Below are 20,800 nucleotides of genomic sequence, written 5' to 3'. Positions count from 1 at the left end.
CAGCGCCTGTGGAGGGATGTTTGGGGGAAGGAAAGCTCACAAAGAACTGTTCCAAATTATTTTATCAATAATCCACAAAGTAAACCATCCCCAGGTAGACGGTGATACGAAGCGTTATGCTTTCCAGAAGTAAACCTTGATGTGGTAGATCATAATGACACACATGGCGGGACAGGGTGTGGTGAAGCCAAGCTGCCCTGTACCTGATGTTCTCAAGATTATGGCAGTGGCAGAAGTTAGAGTAGGCCCCCTGCTGCTTTAGCTTGACAGCTGAGTATCAGGGAGCCACAACTGGCTCTCTCTGGCTGCCCCTCTCCACTGTATCTGAGCAGTGCTCAGGCATCATATGAAATGGAGGCCATTATTTTTGTATAGTTCATGAATAATTTTTGTCATATGTGCCATTATGATCTACCAGCGTCTACCATAAGGGCAAATATAGAATGGCTAGTACTGTTGTATATACCCTGTAGTGATAATTGTATCAATTCTAACTATGTTAATTCTTCTTAGTATTGGGGGAAGTAAAATATTATTTTTATTTTGCATAGCCAGTGGATGTTTGTTGTTCTCTGTTGGCTGCAGAAGGTTTTTTGGTTTATATGTTTCTTCTCATAGTTTAAATAGTCCTGTTACTTTCCTTAGTCACACAAGTTTTCTCCAGAGGTCAGTGGATCTTTCCGCACTTGCAGTGTTCTAACATCCTAATCTGGTCAGATGAACAAGCTGTACCCTTTCCCCTAGTTACATTCTATGCCCTTTCTTCACCTCTTCAAGGTTATCAGCTCTGGGATAAGGACAGAAGGATGAGAATGAAAGAGTGAGTCCTTATTGGTGGTTTTCTTCATTAAATTTTCATTTCTCATCCAAAAGTGATTTTTTTATTTTATCTTTTCACTTTTGGTCATTGGTTTCTTCTGGAACTTTTGTAATTACTTGTTCACTTTTCCATCTGTAGCCATGATCTTGGCTTTCTATCTTCACCAGCAGACTCAGAAGTCAAATATTGTCATTATTAATGAAATCCTAGATCCTAAATTTCCTCTAAAATTTGCTTCTGAGAATTTCCTTTAATTTCTCTTTTTAGACCATCTTCATCAAATTAGATCACGTCTCCTGTTTCTTAATGGTTTTCATAAACATTTTGGGAGTTCTGCTCCCCTTCCTCTCCCCAAGGTCCTTATCTTGTCTCCTTATGTGAAATCTTAGTGAGTTCTTTAATAACACTTAATTTTCAGGTTAAGGAGCAGCAGTATATCAGAATCAATTGACCCAGGCTCGGAGACTCACTGCTGCAGGTGTTGTTGCAGTGTAGACGTACCCATGGGCACAGCACAGGGTTTTACCAGCCCCTTTGTGTATGTCTACACTGCTGCTCCCCACCCAGGTAGACAGATTCTTGCTAGCATGCTAGGTGGACGTTGCAACGCAGGCTCGCGTACAGGCTCCCAAGCTCACCAGAGCCCATGCTCCAGCCCGAACCACAATCGCCACCTGGCTATTTTTAGCACACTAGCTTGAGCCCCACTAGCACAAGTTTGGCTCTCCAGGCTGGAAGGTTCACTCGCAGCTGCAGTGTAGACGTACCCTAAAAGATCTGGCAAACTTGTACCAGTATTGGAATGGGTGGGGTATTGCTTTTAGCTGCCTTTTTGGTCACAGGCTTAGAACAGTGTTGCAAAATAGACAGTCTTGGACAGCTAGGCCAGATTTATTAAACAGAAGACAAAAAGAGATTGACTGGAATGAGGAAAAATAAGGGGGGGGGAGAAAAGGACGTGGGGAGGAGGGAGGTGTATGACAACAGGAACCCAAGTCTCATATTCTAGGTGCTGTTCAGGATTTAGCTCAAGTTGGCGGAGATGGTGATGTCATCTGGGTCCCTCTCTCTGGCCTGGAGTGGCCAAGACAACTCTCAAGATCACGAGGATGAAGGCCCAGTGGTGTCAAGGTGGATCCTGGGGTGGCAGCCCTGATGATAAAATGGTAAAGCTTTTTTTTTTTTTCCTCTTTTCCGTCCATCTATCCTTCATGCCGGCATCATAATTATACCTCCCCAAAAAATCTTTTTTAAGGACTCCCAAAAGGGGTGATAAGCAGAATAGCTCACCTTTCTCATTATTTTGTCAACCATTTAGGCCTAATTTCTGACACACCTATTTTGGTTTATTAATTTCTGGTTCCAATCTCCTCTTGTTTACATGATGTGATGTTAACATAATCCTTGGATTGTATTAGTAGATCTTTTTGTTTTGAACTAATTCAGCCTTTCTGTCTCCTTTTGTCTCTTTTCTATCAACGTTCATTGTTACAGGTTCCTGTAACGTTCTGTGAACCTTCATCCACATTCCAACAGTTGAGATCACAAATAGGAATAGACCTACTAGACCCCTGTTGTTACAACTCTTTAGGAAAGCCTCAGTGTTACAGAATTGCTATTAGTTGCCTTAGTTAATTTCTAAACAAAAATGAGTTATGTTCTGTTACTCTGACTGGATTAGGACATTGTAACAAAATGTAAGACACACCTTGAGTCACTTTATTTTTGACCCAAAAGCAGTCACAGATCTTGATCAAGCCCTCCCTCCCTCTCCCCCCCCCCTTTTTTTTTAGCTGCTCCAAAAAATGGTTGTGATATGTCTGGAGTTACTCATTAAAACCTGTCTCTTACAAATTCAAGGGTGCAGAAATAATTTCTTCTGCTTTGTGAATTCAGAATTAGGACTTTGCAGACTGCTCGGTTTCAGGTGAGCTCTGGGGAATCTGTGCAGAGTGTATTCTGTGGTGTTAACCAAGAGCCCTGGTTCACAAAAGTTCCTCAGCTACCCTACCTGTTTGCCCAGCCTTCTGTAGCTTTGGTGCCTTCAGAAGAAAACCATTGGCCTGTTCCTGGGCTGCTTCTTCCTGAGCCTCGGTCCTCTCACCCGGCCCCTGACACCATCACAAAGATCTCATGGGAGTACATCCAGCAGAAAATTTGGGGGCAATATGTTCATGTCAACAGGCTTTCCAATTCCTGACTGACAATCTGAGGGGGTTGGCAGGAAGGCTCCCTCTCCCACCTCCCCAAAGGCCAGAGTGAGCTGCTTTAGTAAAATCAAAGGTAGGGATGTCTAATCCCTAACACAGTAACTGGAGAACACACTAGGGATTACAGGGCTTCTCTTCCATATGTGGTCACTAGGGATGATGGGGCATTTCTGGTCCAGAGCCCAGTATTCTGACTGGAGGTGGAGCAAGAACGTTTTCCCTTTTCCTACTGCAGTATAGGAATGTGTGTGCTGCGGATTTTGGTGCTTCCTGCCCACCCCTAGAAGGCCTCTGGGAAATCCACTACCCCTTAAGGCTGTAGGGAGGTGTAGTAGAGGGCCATTTGTCCCCAGGAGATTGGAATGGAAGGGGAAACCAATTATTGTGTCCCTCTGAAGGTGACAAAAGGTAAGAAGGGGCAGGGGAGGGATCTTTTAGTATTCAGGTGGTGGGAGATGTGCGATGTCTATGAAGGAGGAGATTTGGGTCTCGTGGAAATTCATGCTAGCCTGTCTTCAAGCAGATTTGCTAAGGGTAGTTTGCCAACACCCAGGCAATAGACCATGAAGGTTCTGCAGTTTCCATGGTCAAAAACTGCAGCTTTGAACCATTCTGTACAGAACATCCCTCCCAGCCTCTAAGCAGGAAAAATATTACTGTTTTGGTTTCTTTTTATTTTAAGTAGACATCTACTGTGTAACTGATGTTTTGTTGTTCATTATGCTGACTAGTATGTCTCAGAGAGAACTGAGGTCATGGAAATTGTCTGGGGAAGGATTTCACAGCAGCAGGAAGAAATCCAGAAATGGCAGTACAAATGTTGCTTTTGATTGGTTATTGCAATCTGTTAAATTGACGTGAAGGTGGGAATACTTATTACATATGAACTGGTGAGTTGAGAAGCAGAGATTTTATTTTATTTTGGCCAGTAGCAGTTTAAATTGTAATTTCTTGTGTTTCTGTTTACTATTTTTTGTAAAGGGCAGGCCAAGATCTTATTGTTCTAATTTGTTGAGAGAAGGCTCTAACTCCTCTTCTGGGAAGCCATTTTTCAGCCCTGAATTCTATTTGAATATCAGACCCAAAGTGTATCAAAGTTTCTCAGATATACTTGTAGAAAATTATTGGCTTTCTAGATCTAAAAGATAATTGTAGTGTGCTAGAGTTGCATTTACAGGAGACTTCCTGTGAATCTCAGTGTTTCCTGTTTTAAAAAAAAATTAAAACACACATGCAAACAAAAAATAAGATCCCTAACGCAAATTCTTTATACACAAAAATAGGGTTTACAGTGAGTTTTGGCAAAATGGTGATTCACATAACTATACAAATATTCTTTCTAGTGTTAATTCTCTTTCCTTAGTGTCCTCATCTGGACATATATCAGTGTAATGCATATCAGCAGAAAGCAGAACTTTTTATGAAACGCCTTGCTAATTGACTCACTATTGCTGGATACTCATTCATTGCCACAAGATGGTAAAGCATTGAATAAGCAGCTAGAACAAAATGGATTAACAAGCTTAGTTTGTTACTGAAGTTATTATTTTCATATTATGCAGTGATCATAATACATTTGAAGACGCATGGAAACCAGCCTCATGGCAGTGTTAAATTCTGGGCATTCAAATGAGCCCAACTGGCTGCCAAAGTTGGGAATTTAAATTGCCCGTCAGGAATTAGTACAAAGTAAAAATGAGTACAAATATGTGAAGTAAAGAAAGAAAGGCAGTTATGTTGGGTAGATTTGTTTATGGTTTGATTCCCCACCAAATTTAATCTTTTTTCTTTCTTGAGTTCTCCACCTCCCCCCCCCCCCACCCTCCTTTGTGACTCATTTGATTGCTCTCTTACTATGTGGGGACTTGTGGGTTGCAAAGGAAAATAGAAGTTGTCAGTTATAATTTTGATCTATGTTGTGATATCTGTTGCAATGCCAGATAGGGTTGTCTGCTAAGCCTTTTTTATTACTTTTTTCTTTTTTTTTTCTTCATGCAAATACTAGTTCCGAGACACAAACTGAAATAAAGTTTGTAATGTTAGCGGGAGAAAATAAATAGAACATTCTAGCTTTTTTTTAAACCATTAATATTTGAAAGCCAAGACATTCAAAATTAAGGTTACACTTCAAGCAATTATGGAAAGGATAAGTTGAAGGCGACTTGCAAAAAGAGGAAAAGAATTTGTGCCCTTTGTTTGTTATATAAAAGAAGACCCAAAACTTAATTGCACAATGTTCATCTTAGTTTTTTTAACCTTAGAAGTGTGATGAATATCAAGTATCATCATACTTCTCTTTTGCTGGCCATCTCTTTGGAGGAGTGGAGAACTAGACTGGGAGCTTCCTTAGCTCTTAATTGAAGGGTGGGTTATTAAATGTTCAGCAAAGAAATCTTTCCTCCCAACTGTTTCTGTGGCATTTGAATCAAATAGACTTGAATAAAAACACACACAAAACCCAGAGTTTTATACAGTTGACTGTGCCTTAGGAAGTGGGAGAATGGAAAAGGACAATTAGTTTCAAACCTGGGTCCATGAGGCAAGGCATTATAGTAGAAATGACCTGGTTTGAGCACACTCATCTCTCCCTGAAGTCCGTGGGAGATGAAAATCTCTGAAAATCAGGCCACTTATTTAATTGTTGAACTTTAAGCAGAAAATGTTGGCCTTGATGTCTCTCACAGTACATAGAAATTGCTGATTGCCTTCAGAAGCATAAATCAAACAGACCACTTTAAAAGTCATTTCTCTAGGGAGTTTTTGCTAGTTCCCTTAACAAGAACCATCTCAATCATTCATTTTCGGAAAATCAGTGAGAATCAGTGGCTCCCCTGAACCACCAGGTAGTAAACAGAAAAATTAAGGAAGAAAGGGACTTTCAGAGAAGCTAAATGATCCCTTTGCATCATATAATAAAGAAAATATATACAAAGACGTACTCTCTTAAAAGGTAACAAAGATGGAGTTTGCGGTTCCAAGAGGAGGTGCTGAACAGACTAATGAACAGTAACAAGTAACCAAGAATTTTGAAGGAAAGTGAGAAGAGAATGGCTGAACTATTCATAGAGTTGGTCAAAAATTTCAAAATTTGATTTATTTTTTACTGAAAGATGGTGAGAATTTTCCCAAAGTATGTACCCAGATTTCAACCAGTTCTATGAATTGAAATATGAATTCTCTCATTAAAATCACTTGCTATACTGGAAGTCTGGAAAACAGCAAATGTTTGATCTTCATAAAGGATGCAGGTGATCTTGGAAATTACAGGTCAGGTGAGCCATACTTCCAGGTAAATTGGTTAAAATGATTATAGAGTTATAAAACACTTAGATCAATATGGATATGACATGGACAAACCTGTGAGGCTTCTGAATTCTTTGTGTCCTCAGGAGAGCGGATAAAAAGAACTAGGATAAAGAATTCATTTGAAATTTCAAAAAGCTTCTGGTGAAATCCCACACTACATGATATTCTGGAAACTAAGTAGTCATGAGGTTAGAGGTAAAGTTTTGTCCAGATTAAAAACTGGCTAAGAGACCAAAAACAGAATGGGAATAAATGGTCAATTTTTACCATGCCAAAACTTTAATTGTGTAGTGTCCCAAGAATCTCTACCAGAATTGCATGTTCAATATTTTCATTTGTCAATCAGAATAAGGGTTAAGTGCTGAGGGGGACAAAATTTACTATTGCTACACGATTATTTAAGATTGTAAGGAGTAGAAAACACTGAGGAACTTCAGAGGAACATAACAGAGCTGGGCAACTGGGCAGCACAATGACATTCAATTTAATGTTGACAAATGTAAGGTAACACACATTGGAAGGGATAATATGAAATATTCGTGCACAACGTGAGATTCCAAAGTAACTGAAACCATTGAGGAAAAAGACTTGGGCATCATTGTGGACATCTCATGGGAACTTCTGTTTTATGAACAACAGCAATCAAAAAGGGAAATATTAGGATGTTGAGTGAACAACAAGGAGGGACATCAAGGAAACTGAAAGGTAGTTAATTTAAATTGATAAATGAAAACACTTTTTTTACATAACACATAATTTAGCCTATGAAACTCACTTCCAAAAGATATAATTGATGTCAAAAATTCACTTGGATTAAAAAAGGATTAGACATTTATTTGGATGCAAACATAGAAAATCACAGAATATCAGGGTTGGAATATCAGGAGGTCATCTAGTCCAACCCCCGGCTCAAAGCAGGACCAATCCCCAGACAGATTTTTACCCCGGTTCCCTAAATGGCCCCCTCAAGGAACAGTTACATTAAATGGGATTGTTTAAAAAGTTATGTAATTATCATATTTCAGGGCAGAAGCTAATGTCTAATTGCTTGGAGCTAGTAAGAAACTTCCCCCTATGGGCAAGTTGTTCTATAAGGGTTTCTTGCACCTCTCTTTAAAACCTCTAATCCTAGCTAGCTTTAGAGAAAACCTGCAGGACTGATGTGGCATGGCAATTGCTATGTTGACAGTTTATGAATGAACACAGCATTTTCTAATAGAATGGTACGTGAGATATCTCATTAGAAAAGAATGTCTCCTTAGTTGTAGATGACAATGCCACTGTTCAGTTTTTAGGTCTTGTACTTTTACTGTGTACAAGATGACACCTTTCTTATCTGAAAAGAAGTACCTTTCATCATTGATATTAATTCATAACTGATCACCTGTAAATGAGATAACTGCTTAGACTCTATGGTTTTAGTATCCTAGTCTAGCTAAGTGCTTCTGGAGACTCGAAGCACAAAACTCTGCTTGCTCAAAAAGCTTGTTAATGGGTCCCAGATGACATAGCTATCAATTTTTTAGTATCACATATACATGCTGTATCCATTATAACTTTCACTTAGAGGCAGACTCGACCTAACTGTACAGTAGCTTGTAAGGTTTTTCTCTTATTTTCATTATGAGAGGGGGACAAAACTTAGCAATGTTAGTTGAAGTGAAAATACATATCTGAAAAGAAAATGTATGGTATGTATAATGACACTGAGACAACTGATGTCTTTCCAAGAGCTGCAAGACTTTTTTTTTTTAAACATTTCCCAGGTTGTTTAAATGTGCTTTGTAAGCAATGATAAAATGACAAGTTATCATTGATCTGTCCTTTCGTCCATCTCCGAGGGATTCATTAAATAATGCATGTACCCATGTGAATTACCCTTCTTCACTATACTATCCCCAGACCATTAGCCAAATATAGCAATACTAGCATCTTTCAACCCCTAGAAACCCTTTGGCTTTCATTTAATTAAATTATCCCATTATGAAAACTCTTATAATGAGATTAAATTTAATTATTTATCAGACACTTATTTGCACTAGGGATCCTATCAATTATGTATGGTAGTGCTAAACATTTTTCAATCCATCACCTTTTCTTTTCATGGAAGGTGCAATTTATTAAGTGCATCTGAAGTACTGTAACAGTGGAGCTATAGTAGAAATATGCATGCCATCCTGGTTCAGTTAAAAGCAAATGAAATAGAAAAATAGAGAGGAAAATTCATTTCCCATTCATATTTAAATACAAAACACAGATACAGTATCCTGTGTTGTTTTAATTATTTGGTGTAACTTTTTCGAGTGTTGTTTAATAAGGCTACCAACCAGTCTCTTTGGATTTGGTTTATTTTTTCTGGTTGTATTATGCCATGCTGAGCAACTAACAGATACCCAGGTTATGCACAGAAGTTTTAATATCTAATTAGAGCATTTAAAAGAAAATATATAAGATAGCTTAAACCGATATAACTATTAAGCATATAATTTAATTTCTTATGCATTACTGGAAGAATATAACATTCTGAGAATATAAAGTAATTGACCGTAGAACTACATTTTAAGGATGCACTTAATGTATGTAGGAAATAAAATGTCAGTAACCAAGTCTGCAGTTGCCAGAAATACTGCATCACTATATCTTTCAAAAAAAGATATAAAGAGGAAAACATTTAGGTTTCCAAAAATTGTTTCAAATGGAATTGTTTCAATACTTTCTGGTGAATGTTATGAAGAAGACATAAATGTCAACACAGCTCAGAGCTCTTTTTTATCAGATCTCATCAATATGTAATTAATTATTTATCTGGAGTTCTGTGGGGCTCAGTGCAAGATTTCAGAGAGCTTGTCATTTTCAAAATTGCATAGTCATCACAAGATTACTTGTTTTTCGCGTTTACAAATAACATGGACATAACTGATTAGTGGCATCTGGTTAGATGATGTGTACAACTGAATGGTAAGGTTAACAATAGCCTTTAAATATAGCAAATGCTTTTAAAATGTTACAAAATTCACCTTCAAAAATGCCCATGTTTCTTTTTCAAGTGAGACTGTATGGGGGGAAGGATGTTAAAGTGTTTTATATCCTTGTTTCCTCACGTTAGTGCTGAAAGAGGATGTTTGCTTCATTAACTTAGTAATTCACTGCTAGAATAAACTAAATATTTGAGAGGATTTAAGTGAGAATGGCCACAAATTTTGACAAATTACTATTGAATATTTTAATTCTTCTCTCACTGAAAGAACTAGATATGATATATATAATTAATAGAAAATATTAATAGAAAATGTCTGACAAAAGTAATGTCTGGCTATCATGTTATCAAAGGCTATATAATGTAATACATGGCACTTTCCACCTGAGATAATAAATATTAACTGATTAACCCTCACTACACTCCTGTAAATTAGATAAAGGTAGGTAAGGTATTTTGATAGCCATTTTTCAGATAGGGAGACTGGGGCACAGCAAGCCAGTGTCAATGCCAGGATTAGTAATCAGGTCTCCTGGTTAGCAGAACCAAGTTATAAGAACAAGTCCAAACTCCTACTATAGCTATGAAATATAACTTTGCTCGCAAAAATGTACCACACTTTAACCGATGTGACTGCCATATACAAACAACTGTATGGTGAAATTAGAGTTAGAACGCACAATAGAATCTACAACAAGGTATAATAAAAAAATTAGCAAAAAATAGAAAGGAGGTTAAATAAAAATTATAGAATTAATAGAAGTTGAGAGAAGAACTCTTGTCTCTTTTGCCATTGGTACAATGTTGTTGTGAATAATATATATGGAGATATACCTATCTCATAGAACTGGAAGGGACCCCGAAAGGTCATTGAGTCCAGCCCCCTGCCTTCATTAGCTGCTGACTGATCAGTTCTGTACAATTATATCTGAAGGTACAGATCTCCTTTCAAGGGCTTACATACTAGTATATGCTCAGTCAAAACAGTTAGGACACATTTAGGTGGATGCCAGCAATGGTTGGAGGTGGTGGTGGTGGAGGAAACCTGGAAGGACATTTCTGAAGGTTTTGCAGAATAACTATGTTTGAAGGTGAGGGGTATTGCTGTTTAGTCTTTGAGCGAAGAGTAGGAGCCACCAGGGAAGAAAGTGTGAAAATGAGAGTGGAATAAGGATACAAGAGTAGATAGGAGTAAGTGGAGAATAGGAGAAAACAGAGATGTCTACAGGGGTGGAGTTGTTCAAAGCCTTGACTGTGCACATGAGATACTTCAATGTGATTTAGAAGGCAAGGAGAAGCCAGTTAAAGGATGTGGCTCCTGAGAGTGGAATGCAGAGCAGCTGGAGAGGGTAAAAAGAGTGTTTAATAATAGTTTTTTGGATAGGCTGGAATGGAGTGAACTGAATAGCAGCAAGTCAAGAAAGGAGGCTACCGTAGCCACTATGAGAGATGATAAAGGATTTTTAGGATCCTTTGGGGGATACAGAGGGCAGGACAGATGTTAAGGTACTTTAAAGGAAGTACTGACAATATTTGGTGCATGGAGTAGAGAAGAGTTGAATATGCCATTGAAGTTGTGAACTTGGGTGATAGGGAGGCTGGTGAAATTTTCTATTATAATTGAGAAGGGAAGGATGGCAAGGGTTTGGAGGGAAAGAAGAATTAAATTTTCACCATGTTGAATATGACTTGGTGGTGAGACAACCAGGACGAGAAGAGAGAAAGAGCATTAAAACAGCTAGAGAAGATATGAATAAAGAAGTGGATTTGAGAGTCATTGGCATAGATATAATTTAAACTATGAGAGTAGATTGAATCACCTAGAGTATTAAAAAGGAGATTCCTAAGGAACTTGTAGGATACCATCAGAGAGCAAGAAGGGGGCGTAGTAGAAGCCATTGAAGGAGAAACTGATTGGTTTTCTTCTGTACATTATGTAAGTAATTTTATGGTATGTATGTTTTATTGATGACTCTTAATAAAAAGAGCACAATCCTCCTTTCCCCACCCCACAAAAACTGTATATTTTGTCATTAGCTAACAGTTCCAAGCATTTAATTTAAGTATTCAGAGTAACTAGGATTTGGAAAGCCGTAAATTTTAGCAAATACTTGGTTCTTCTCCCTGTCTTTTGCATTCTGAATCTTGAAAGCTTTGTGGGATGACTGGCTGGCTGACCACAACTATATTTGAGATTAAGGTTGGTAAATTCGCAGTTTTCCCCTTCCTCCCTCGTTTCTTGAACTGACTTATTTATTTATTTATTTTACATTACCTGCTTTCAGTATGAGCATGGAGATAGTGGGCAGTAATTTAGCAAATGATTTGGATGTGTGCATGAGTCTTTCATACCTTGAAAATATCTACACCCAGCCACCTGTTTAAATTATGACCAACCATGTGGAAATTGTTTACTGGTAAGTCTACTCTAGTTTTATGCATATATTTCACAAAGATTTCAATATTTTTAAGTCATCTGTGATTCTGGGTCCTTATTTATTTCTCTTTCTTTTTTCAGGTGATAGTGATTATTCTCCAAAGAGTTATTAAACCCCTTTTGCTTCCTGCAAATTCAAATTCAAAATGAACATGTAAATAGATTTGATCCTCAGTAAGAGCTTTAGATGATGGAATGGTAAAGAATCTGCACATCCAGCTGGTATCATGAACAGTCTTCCAGGAGCCTGCGGCTCCATAAAATGACCCACAAAAAGGAAAAATTCCAAGACTGAAGAGCCCAGTCAGCCAGAGAGGTGATCACTGGCAAGCTACTGCTTCTCCTTGATGTTTTCATCATTAATAAAGCAAACTGATATCATGAACGTCCTACATAAGCTTTTCATTTACAACTCAAGAGTGTAAGGCAAGAAAACTTTCAGAGTAACATTTTCTTCTGATCCTAGAATAAGTTAAATTTTTAATTAAATGCAAAAACTTGTTAACAGAATACTGTACAAAAGTCAAGACATCAAAATGTTATAGTTTTATATTTTGCACATGTCGAACTGTAAATCTTTGCATTGTTAAATGTATACCTAAAAGTCTTCAAATTATATTAAATGGACAAGTAAGGTTTCGATAACTTATTTATTCCTGATTGTTGTGCATTTTTTCAAGCACTAAATTAACATAGTTCTACATTTAATTTCTTTGTTTTAAAAATCATTTAAGGAAAAGGGAAATACAATTTGTGCATGCTTAATAATATCACTTAGCACCTTTGAAGTTTCCACTTTGTTGAGCTGAATGGGGTGGGGAGTGGTTGTGTTCACAGCTTGTCTGTTGTTGCTGTTTTTCCAGAAATAGTTTTCTGTAATTTTGGATTAACAGAGGAATAACATATCCGTTTACATTATGATATTTATGGGGTAGTCTACACTTACCTGCCGGGTCGACGCGGTGAGTTCGACTTCTCGGAGTTCGAACTATCGCGTCTAATCTAGACGCGTTAGTTCGAACTCCCCGCGCGCTCCGGTCGACTCCGGTACTCCACCACTGCAAACGGCGGTGGCAGAGTCAACCTTGGAGCCACGAACTTCGATCCCGCGGTGTCTGGACGGGTGAGTAGTTCGAACTAGGGTACTTCGAGTTCAGCTGCGCTATTCACGTAGCTGAACTTGCGTACCCTAGTTCGACCCCCGCCCTTAGTGTAGACCTGCCCTATGTCTTAATAATATAGAAAAATTGATTTAAAAAACAACTCTTCAGATTATAAAACACAGCAAAATTTGTGAAGACGCCTTAAAATCAAGGGACCTTCCATTTTTTTTAGTTTTCTTGTCATACTTTTATGTATGTGTGTGTTGGGAGGGTTGTTATGGAGAGTGCAGTTATTCCTTCTGTTTCAATGGAACATCGACAGTTTTCCCAGTACAGATTGTCATAGCTTGACATTACCAGCCTCTGTGTCTAGCAGACTCCATGTGGAGATTAATAGTGTTGCCAGGCATCCAGTTTTCGACCAGAACGCCCAGTTGAAAAGGCAGCTCCAGTCAACACCACTGACCGGGCCATTAGAGGTCTGGTCGGTGGCGCAGCGGGGCTAAGGCAGGCTCCTTGCCTGCCCTGGCTCTGCGCAGCTCCTGGAAGTGGCTGGCATGGCCCTGTGGCCCCTAAGCGCAGGGGTGGCTTCGGAAGTTCTGCGCTCTGCCAGGGCCCCGAGCACTGGCTCTGCAGCTCCCATTGGGCAAGGTGTTCAGTTTTCTGATATCAGAAAGTTGGAAACCCTAGAGGTGAAGGAGGGAGAATTTGTGGTTCTTCCAGCCACTGTGAAGCTATCTGTCCTCACATTGGGGCCCAGGATGGTGGAACCCTTCCTTACTTCCTTGAAATAGCCTGAGGGTCTCTAGGATTCCCATCCTACTATACTAAGACCGGGTTTATATAAAATCAGTCATTCTGTAGCTCATACACACAGTCATTCCTGGGGGGAGGGAGGGAGGGGGGTTATTGCTCTTTTTTGGAGTCGCTAAGCCAAGAACAGCCGTCTTCCCTCAATACATCCATAATGTGCTCTCTCATTTTATTCTCTTATACTCAGCCAAATAAACACCAGTATCATAAATATCTCTGCAGGTTCTTGTCACTTCAAGGGGAAAATCATTTCCCTTACTCATAGTCAGTTCACTCTTGATCGTGTGCTAATGGTGAGATGGAAGAATTGAACTTCTGATGAATACTGCAGAATGTTCATGAAGTGGTGTGTACTCCAGATGAGAGAGGATAGCTACTTCCTTGGCCATAGCTGTGTACAACATCAGTTTGAGATGCCTCTCAATTTAGGACATTGGAATGACTTATAATATGGAAGAATGGACCTCTCAAGCATGAGCTCTGGCAAGAAGAAAAACTCAGTGAAAAGATGGAAAGTTTCTGCATCTGTAGTTTCCTTTCCTTTCCTCCATTGACTCTATGATGAACTTGTTTTCTTGAGAGGCAGTTTTACTACTGTGGCTAGGTACATAAGAAATTTCCAGTGACTGAGGATGTATCGCAGTATTACTTCTCTCAATCCAAAGAAGTTGCTCTGTCAGCAAAAAATGGAATTGGCTGAGGTGGGAAAATTGGATTAAAAAAAACCCCTCAATATAATTTGGTTTGATAATCATATAGTTTGTTTTATTTCTACAGTTTTACACCATGTCGCATTCTGAATGCAGTGTGTGCAGCAAATTTGCTTCTATAGTTTGAGGACCAGTAGAACCTACAGGGAGAGAGCTACTGATGAAGTGAAGAACTGAAAAATAATAGTGTGTGGTTTTCTCTTGTCCTTACTCTTCTGGTTGATTTCTAGCAAGGGAGGCTAGACTTGGAAACAAAAAAGATGCATTGTTGTTGATATTTCCAAGTTACAGTCACCATTTATTCTGTAACAGAAGCTAAGTATTATTACTAATTACTAGGTGCATAGTGTGTTTTGTTAAATGCAAGAGTAATTTTAAATATTTGTATTTTGTTGCTGCTTTATGCACATTAATTTCTTGAATATTTAAAAACATTAAACATTTGTATTTTTACAAATCTTTTAGTGCTTGGCTCATTGCTCAAAATACACAGGAGAACAACAACATAGATACATGAATGGATATAACTTTATTAACTTGAATATTCAAATGTTGTGGAGAGGCTGATCTTTGCCTTAACTACTAGGCATTAATTGGGTCCAATACAAGGATGAATGGCCTCACAACCCAGGAATGATCCCTTAGCTAAATCCCTTGTAGCCCATTGCTGAGTATCACCATCTTCTCCTGGAAAAGGTAACATAACTAACCAAGGGACGAGAACAGGCTCTTGTAATCAAATCTCCAGTACTCAATTCATAATTCAGCCCAGTGATTAAATCCACCACTCTGTCTCCAGGAGAGGAAATGAACATTCAGGTGAGGAGCTCAGTCTGTGAGGATTTAAGACCTCCTCTCATTTCACAGGCTAAATGGGTACACCAATCTCTCCTGGGGCCTGTGCTCAGGTTTACCCCGGGTGCTGGCCCCTTGGAGTCTGCCTTAGTAGGAATGATAGATGATATCATCATGAATGAATATCAGATTCATAGATTCTAGGACTGGAAGGGACCTCGAGAGGTCATCGAGTCCAGTCCCCTGCCCTCATGGCAGGACCAAATACAGATGTTCATGATGATATTGTTAGATCAGTCAGTTGCCTTTGATGCCTTTGATCACAAGTGTGTGTGTTTGACTTGCCAGAAAATCATAGTAGAAGTCAGTACTGCTGCCCTTATGTGGGTTTGTTCATATCTCTGAGAGATCTCAGAGGGCAGTTTTGGTTTCTCATTGTTTTGCTCCTAGTGCTCTCTCATGTGGGATTCAGAAGGGTTTCATTTTGTTCACCTTCCTCTTATATAGTATAGCAGTGCTCTCTCTCTAGTCTGGCTTTGGGCTAGCTGCTTCCACAGTTGCTCTCTCTCAGATTGGCTCTCTTGACCTTCCAGCCTGCTTTGGATGCTGTGATGATTTGCTGCAGTAACTTTGCCCCTGGGGCAAATAATAAAAGTTAAAGTCCCTCCCTTCCAAGGTACCTATGTCCAAACAAGAGTCTTCTACCCTAACCTCCAGCTGGGCAAAACCCTTTCTGAGTGTGTCTTTTCTTCAGATATCACTCTTCAGCCCCCCACAATGGGCTCATCTCTCAGTCCTCAGGTTCTCCTGGGCTCCCTTCATTCTCTCTCTGCTGTCTACCAAGCACCAACTCTCAGGGCTTCCTATCTGGAATCTCTCTCCTCTTTTTGGTTCTCCACAGGCTTCTGTCTTTTGCCTGCTTTAGTCACATGACCTGCCTGTCATTTTTTCCACATGTGGAGATGAGCTAAATGTGTCACAGGTAGATCTGGACCCATCTCCCCTTGAAGGGCCAGTCACCTTATGACATATAGAAGTGTAGGAATTGCTTTACCAGATCAGACCTGTGGTCCATCTAGAACAGTGTCCTGTTGCTGACCAGTGCCAGATGCTTTAGATATAAGTGCAAGAAATGCTGCAGTAAGCAGTTATGGAAAATATATAGAAAATAGTTTGCTAAATCACATCTGTTGGAGGTTGGATCATGCTTTGAATGAGTATTTGCATCCTTTCCAAAACTCTTGGGCTTTTGGGTGGGGGCAGGGGTGGGGGTGAGGTTGTTCAATATGTAACTGAGGCCAATTTGGAAGTTTAGTGAGGAAGTGTGGGCTAATGTGCTCTTTAGTGTACTGCTGATACCCCAGCTCTGTTTCTCTGTCTCATCTGATCTAGTCAATTATATTGTATGCTTTAGTGTTTTTATAAAGAGAAAGCATGGCTGAGGACTAGCCGGTTGAAGCTCAGTCCAGGTAAGACCAATGTAGTAGGCTGAGGAGAACATCTGGAAGATGTGGCAAGGCTTTAAGAAGGGTATATACTCACCATTTATTGTTAGAGTTCATAATCTGGGGATACGTTTGCACCCGCAGCTGTTTTATATATAGCAACAGTAAACCAGGAATACTGTTTTCTTCTTCGATAGGCCTAGAGATAGTGGTGATTTTTTTTGGATGTAGACCTTGACCTTGTAATACATGTCTTTGTCACCTCCAGATTAGACTATTGCAATGCATTCCGTAGGGGGTTATACCTTAAATGATTCAGGAAAATTATGTTGGTGTAGTAGGCAGGCTACTGCTTTCTAAGCAGCCGAGCTTCTCATGAGCACATGACACCAAATTGGCTGGGTGCAATCTAAGGTAGTGGTTTTGGTTTTGTATTTATAGAGCCCTAAATAGCTTTTATCTTGTCCGTTTGAAAGACCACCTCTCTGCCCCCACCACACTGCTACATTTGCAATCCACAGAGCTCTAGCTAGAGCCTGCTTGCTATCTAAGATGGAGTTGTTGGCAGGGCATAAATCCTGGGGAATCTCTCAACTTTGGAATTCACTCCACTCACACCCTACGTCCAAAATAAGTTGGATCTGACCTTCAGGGCACCCTGAAAGACTCATCTCATTACCCAAGCTTTGGACAAGGAAAGGCTGATACAGTTGGGTGTGGTGAGGTATTTTTTGCCTTTGAAATACCTGGTTGGTTATTTCTTATTCTGGTTTTAGGGAAGCTGTTGGTTTTATCTTCATGTAACTATACTTTTAATTATGTCAGAGGCTCCCAGGATAGGCTTTTTTTTAGCTTATATATCTAAATAAATAAGTAAATTGACATAGAAGCAGACGTAGAAGCAGCTTTGGAACCAGGATAACAGCAGCACTAGGAGTTTTGTAATGTGATTAAGTTGACACTCTTCCTTTTGTGGATGAAATACTATAGGAGTATCCTGAAGTAGCTATATGGAGAGAGAGATGTCTCTTGCATATTTATAGATTGCAGAACAGGGAGATGCAAAGACTACATACTTAGAATAGTACACTTACTTTAAATGGTGAAAAGCAGAAGGCAAATTTTCAAATTAGAATGTGAGAATGTAGCCATGTGACTCTCATTAACATTAATAGGAACTGCTTAGCTCAGTCTCTGTGCACCACTTTGAAAATTTTCCCTAGGTGTCTCCCTATGAATATTTATGCAATCAGAGACAAAATGCACAAGGAAGCAAAACCCCAAGATAGTGACATAACCACCACATTCACACAGAAGCAGAAAACAAACTTGACTGGAAAAAGAGATACTTAAATACAAAAACCCGTAAAAGAATTCATTTTTCTAAAATATAAAAAGAGAATATTACTTTTCTTATTTAGACTTCGAGTCACCTGAACCAGTAAACACTTGTAAAAATAGAAGAAGTTATAGTTAAGGGTATGTAATGAATGGCAGATGACTGTCTCAATCAAGAGGATAGATACAGGGTCAGATTTCCCAGTATAATAAGACTGCTTTGCACTGCACTGGCCATACAAATCAGTCCCAAAGCTGGCTTAACCTACTCTGAAGCTGCTCAGTCTGGGGACTGGACCTATGATCAAATAGCCCAAAGATCTGGGGAGCACAAAGTTGTTCAAAGACACTAAAAAGAATAAAACAGCTCAATGTGTAACATATGTTCATAGCCCCAAACCTCCCATATTGGAAGGTCCAACAGACTTCACATGTAACCCCCCCCTCAAACCGTATCCCTGAATAGCATGCCAGTTAGAGCTCCTGGGTCTCCTCCCCACATGAGCAAGGCTGCTTGCATCCCCTTCTAAACTGTCTGCCACTGGAATAGTTTTAGGAGGAACCTAAAAGAAATGAGGAGAAACGTATAGCAACCAAACCCTGGGGCAAGAAAAGTGGTAAAAAAACAAAAAAACAAACCCTCCCTGTCAAACACCGAGGTGGAGGCAGTGCAGCCTCAGAGGGCAGAATCAGAAGGGAGAACTAGAGGTGGTGTTAGAGAACAAGCCAATGTTGAAGGCAGAACCGAACCGAAAGGCAGAACCAGAGCAGTAGTCAGGAGACAAGCCATGGACAGAGTCAGGAGCCAGACTAAAACCCAAAGGCAGAACTGGAGTTGTAGCATGTTTTGTTACCTGAAAACTAGTTTGTAATTACCTAACACCATTAATCAAGTTCTTAGTAGTTTGTTATAAAATTTTGTTTCTGATTATGACTGTCAGATAACATTCGATAATATAAGATGGATAATAGAATACACTTCATAAGTAATGTATATTACTGTGGCCTCAACTCAATGTTTAGAGACCAGTTTTAATGTAAGGACTTCAAACTACACATTTAGAAGACCAAATGTTTGATTTGGGAGGGGGTGAGGGTGTCAAACGGTTTTAAAAAAGGATATTCCAGATTTATTCATGTTTAAATTAGTCTTTGAAACTAGTTTTAAAATAGCTTGAATCCAATTGCACATTTTACAGAGGAGAATAAAGACCCAAATAATAAATTATTAATTGGGACTTATTTCCTGACCATGGACCTGATCCAAAGCCTGTGGAAGTGAATGGGATTCTTTCCATGGAGTTTTCTCTGCCTTGAATCAGGTCCTATGTTAGTGGAAAAACAGGTTCTGCCTGTCCTCCACCCCCAACCATGGTCACCTTGGGTTTCAATAATAAAAGATGGCTTATGGGTGTGACGTTGTACTCCATATGATTTTATAAAAATATGCTAATAAGTGAATATAATGTAACTGGAATAGGCTTCATACAAAAGGTCTCTTGTAAAGTATAATTACATAGCTTATAATCTACTGAGTATGATCATCCTATTTGTATAAAGGTAACAGTCTTGTATCTGAAACTAGAAATATGAAATATAACTCTGAGGGCCTATTGTAATTATGCAAAGTGTGGGCCATTAATGGTGGTCTGGAATCTTGATGACTCCCATTAACCAGAGCAATTGACTGACTGGCTCTATTTGTGGGCAGGCCTTCCTGTGAGTCAGGCTGGGAGGAAGGAAGGTTTGGGGTTTTATAGTGGCATGTGTTCAGGTCACCTGAACTGGACTCCATCTTTAATCTGGTGTTTTTCCATTGAGAAGGAGGGGGTGGGAACCCAGAGGAACAAAGGATTCCCACCTTATGCAAAAGATATATAAAGGGGTGGAACAGAACAAAGGGGAGGAGGAGCCATCATGAAGAATCCCCTAGCTACCACCTGAGCTGAAACAATTACTATACCAGGGGAAAGAATTGTGCCCAGGCCTGGAAGGTGTCCAGTCTGAGTAATAAACTTACTGAAGCATCTCTGAGGGTGAGATTATCCGTATTCAGTTTGATTAGACATAGATTTGCGTGTTTTATTTTATTTTGCTTAGTGACTTACTTTGTTCTGTCTGTTACTACTTGGAACCACTTAAATCCTACTGTCTGTATTTAATCACTTTTTAATTATTAATTAACTCAGAGTATGTATTAATACCTGGGGGAGCAAACAACTGTGCATATCTCTCTATCAGTGTTATAGAGGGCGAACAATTTATGAGTTTACCCTGCATAAGCTTTATACAGGGTAAAACGATTTATTTGGGTTTAGACCCCATTGGGAGTTGGGCATCTGAGTGTTAAAGACAGGAACACTTCTGTGAGCTGCTTTCAGGTAAACCTGCAGCTTTGGGGTAAGTAATTCAGACCCTGGGTCTTTGTTGGAGCAGACGGGATTGTCTGGCTCAGCAAGACAGGGTGCTGGAGTCCTGAGCTGGCAGGGAAGACAGGAGCAGAGGTAGTCTTGGCACATCAGTTGGCAGCTCCCAGGGGGGTTTCTGTGATCACAATGGGTATTAGGTCCTACATTAGGGGGCACATCCTACTATGCAAAGAGAATACTTAACAAATTAAGCATCTCCTCAGCTAAGCCACACTTATATGGTTATATTATACAGATATAGGCATTTATAAGGTCTGAATGTTGTCATATATTCTTATTATTTATTATTTTATATAGGTCCCCATTGATCTCACCACATGTATTTTCATGTTTGTTTACTGTTAACTATAAAATGATGCTCTGTTGTTGTTTATGTGCCATTTGAGTTTTCAAATATTTAGAGGCAAGACTTATTGG

General features: G+C 39.4%; 1 protein-coding gene across 14 annotated transcripts in view; it reads left to right on the top strand.

Annotated features, from left to right (window-relative positions):
- Positions 1-20,800, top strand: part of EYA1 (EYA transcriptional coactivator and phosphatase 1) — a 240,108-nt gene that overhangs the window by 68,947 nt on the left and 150,361 nt on the right. For 9 of the 14 annotated variants that reach the window (XM_039526545.1, XM_039526544.1, XM_039526537.1 and 6 more), the window contains exon 1: positions 1,930-1,986. The exons of the other annotated variants lie outside the window; for them this stretch is intronic. In XM_039526545.1, the coding sequence (XP_039382479.1) occupies positions 1,930-1,986 (57 nt within the window). Of the gene's footprint in view, positions 1-1,929; positions 1,987-20,800 lie in introns of those variants that run through there. 14 annotated transcript variants of the gene reach the window in all.

This window comes from Mauremys reevesii, linkage group 2 (genome assembly GCF_016161935.1).
Source record: "Mauremys reevesii isolate NIE-2019 linkage group 2, ASM1616193v1, whole genome shotgun sequence".
NCBI lineage: Eukaryota > Metazoa > Chordata > Testudines > Geoemydidae > Mauremys > Mauremys reevesii.
This window is presented reverse-complemented; position numbering and strand designations above follow the sequence as displayed.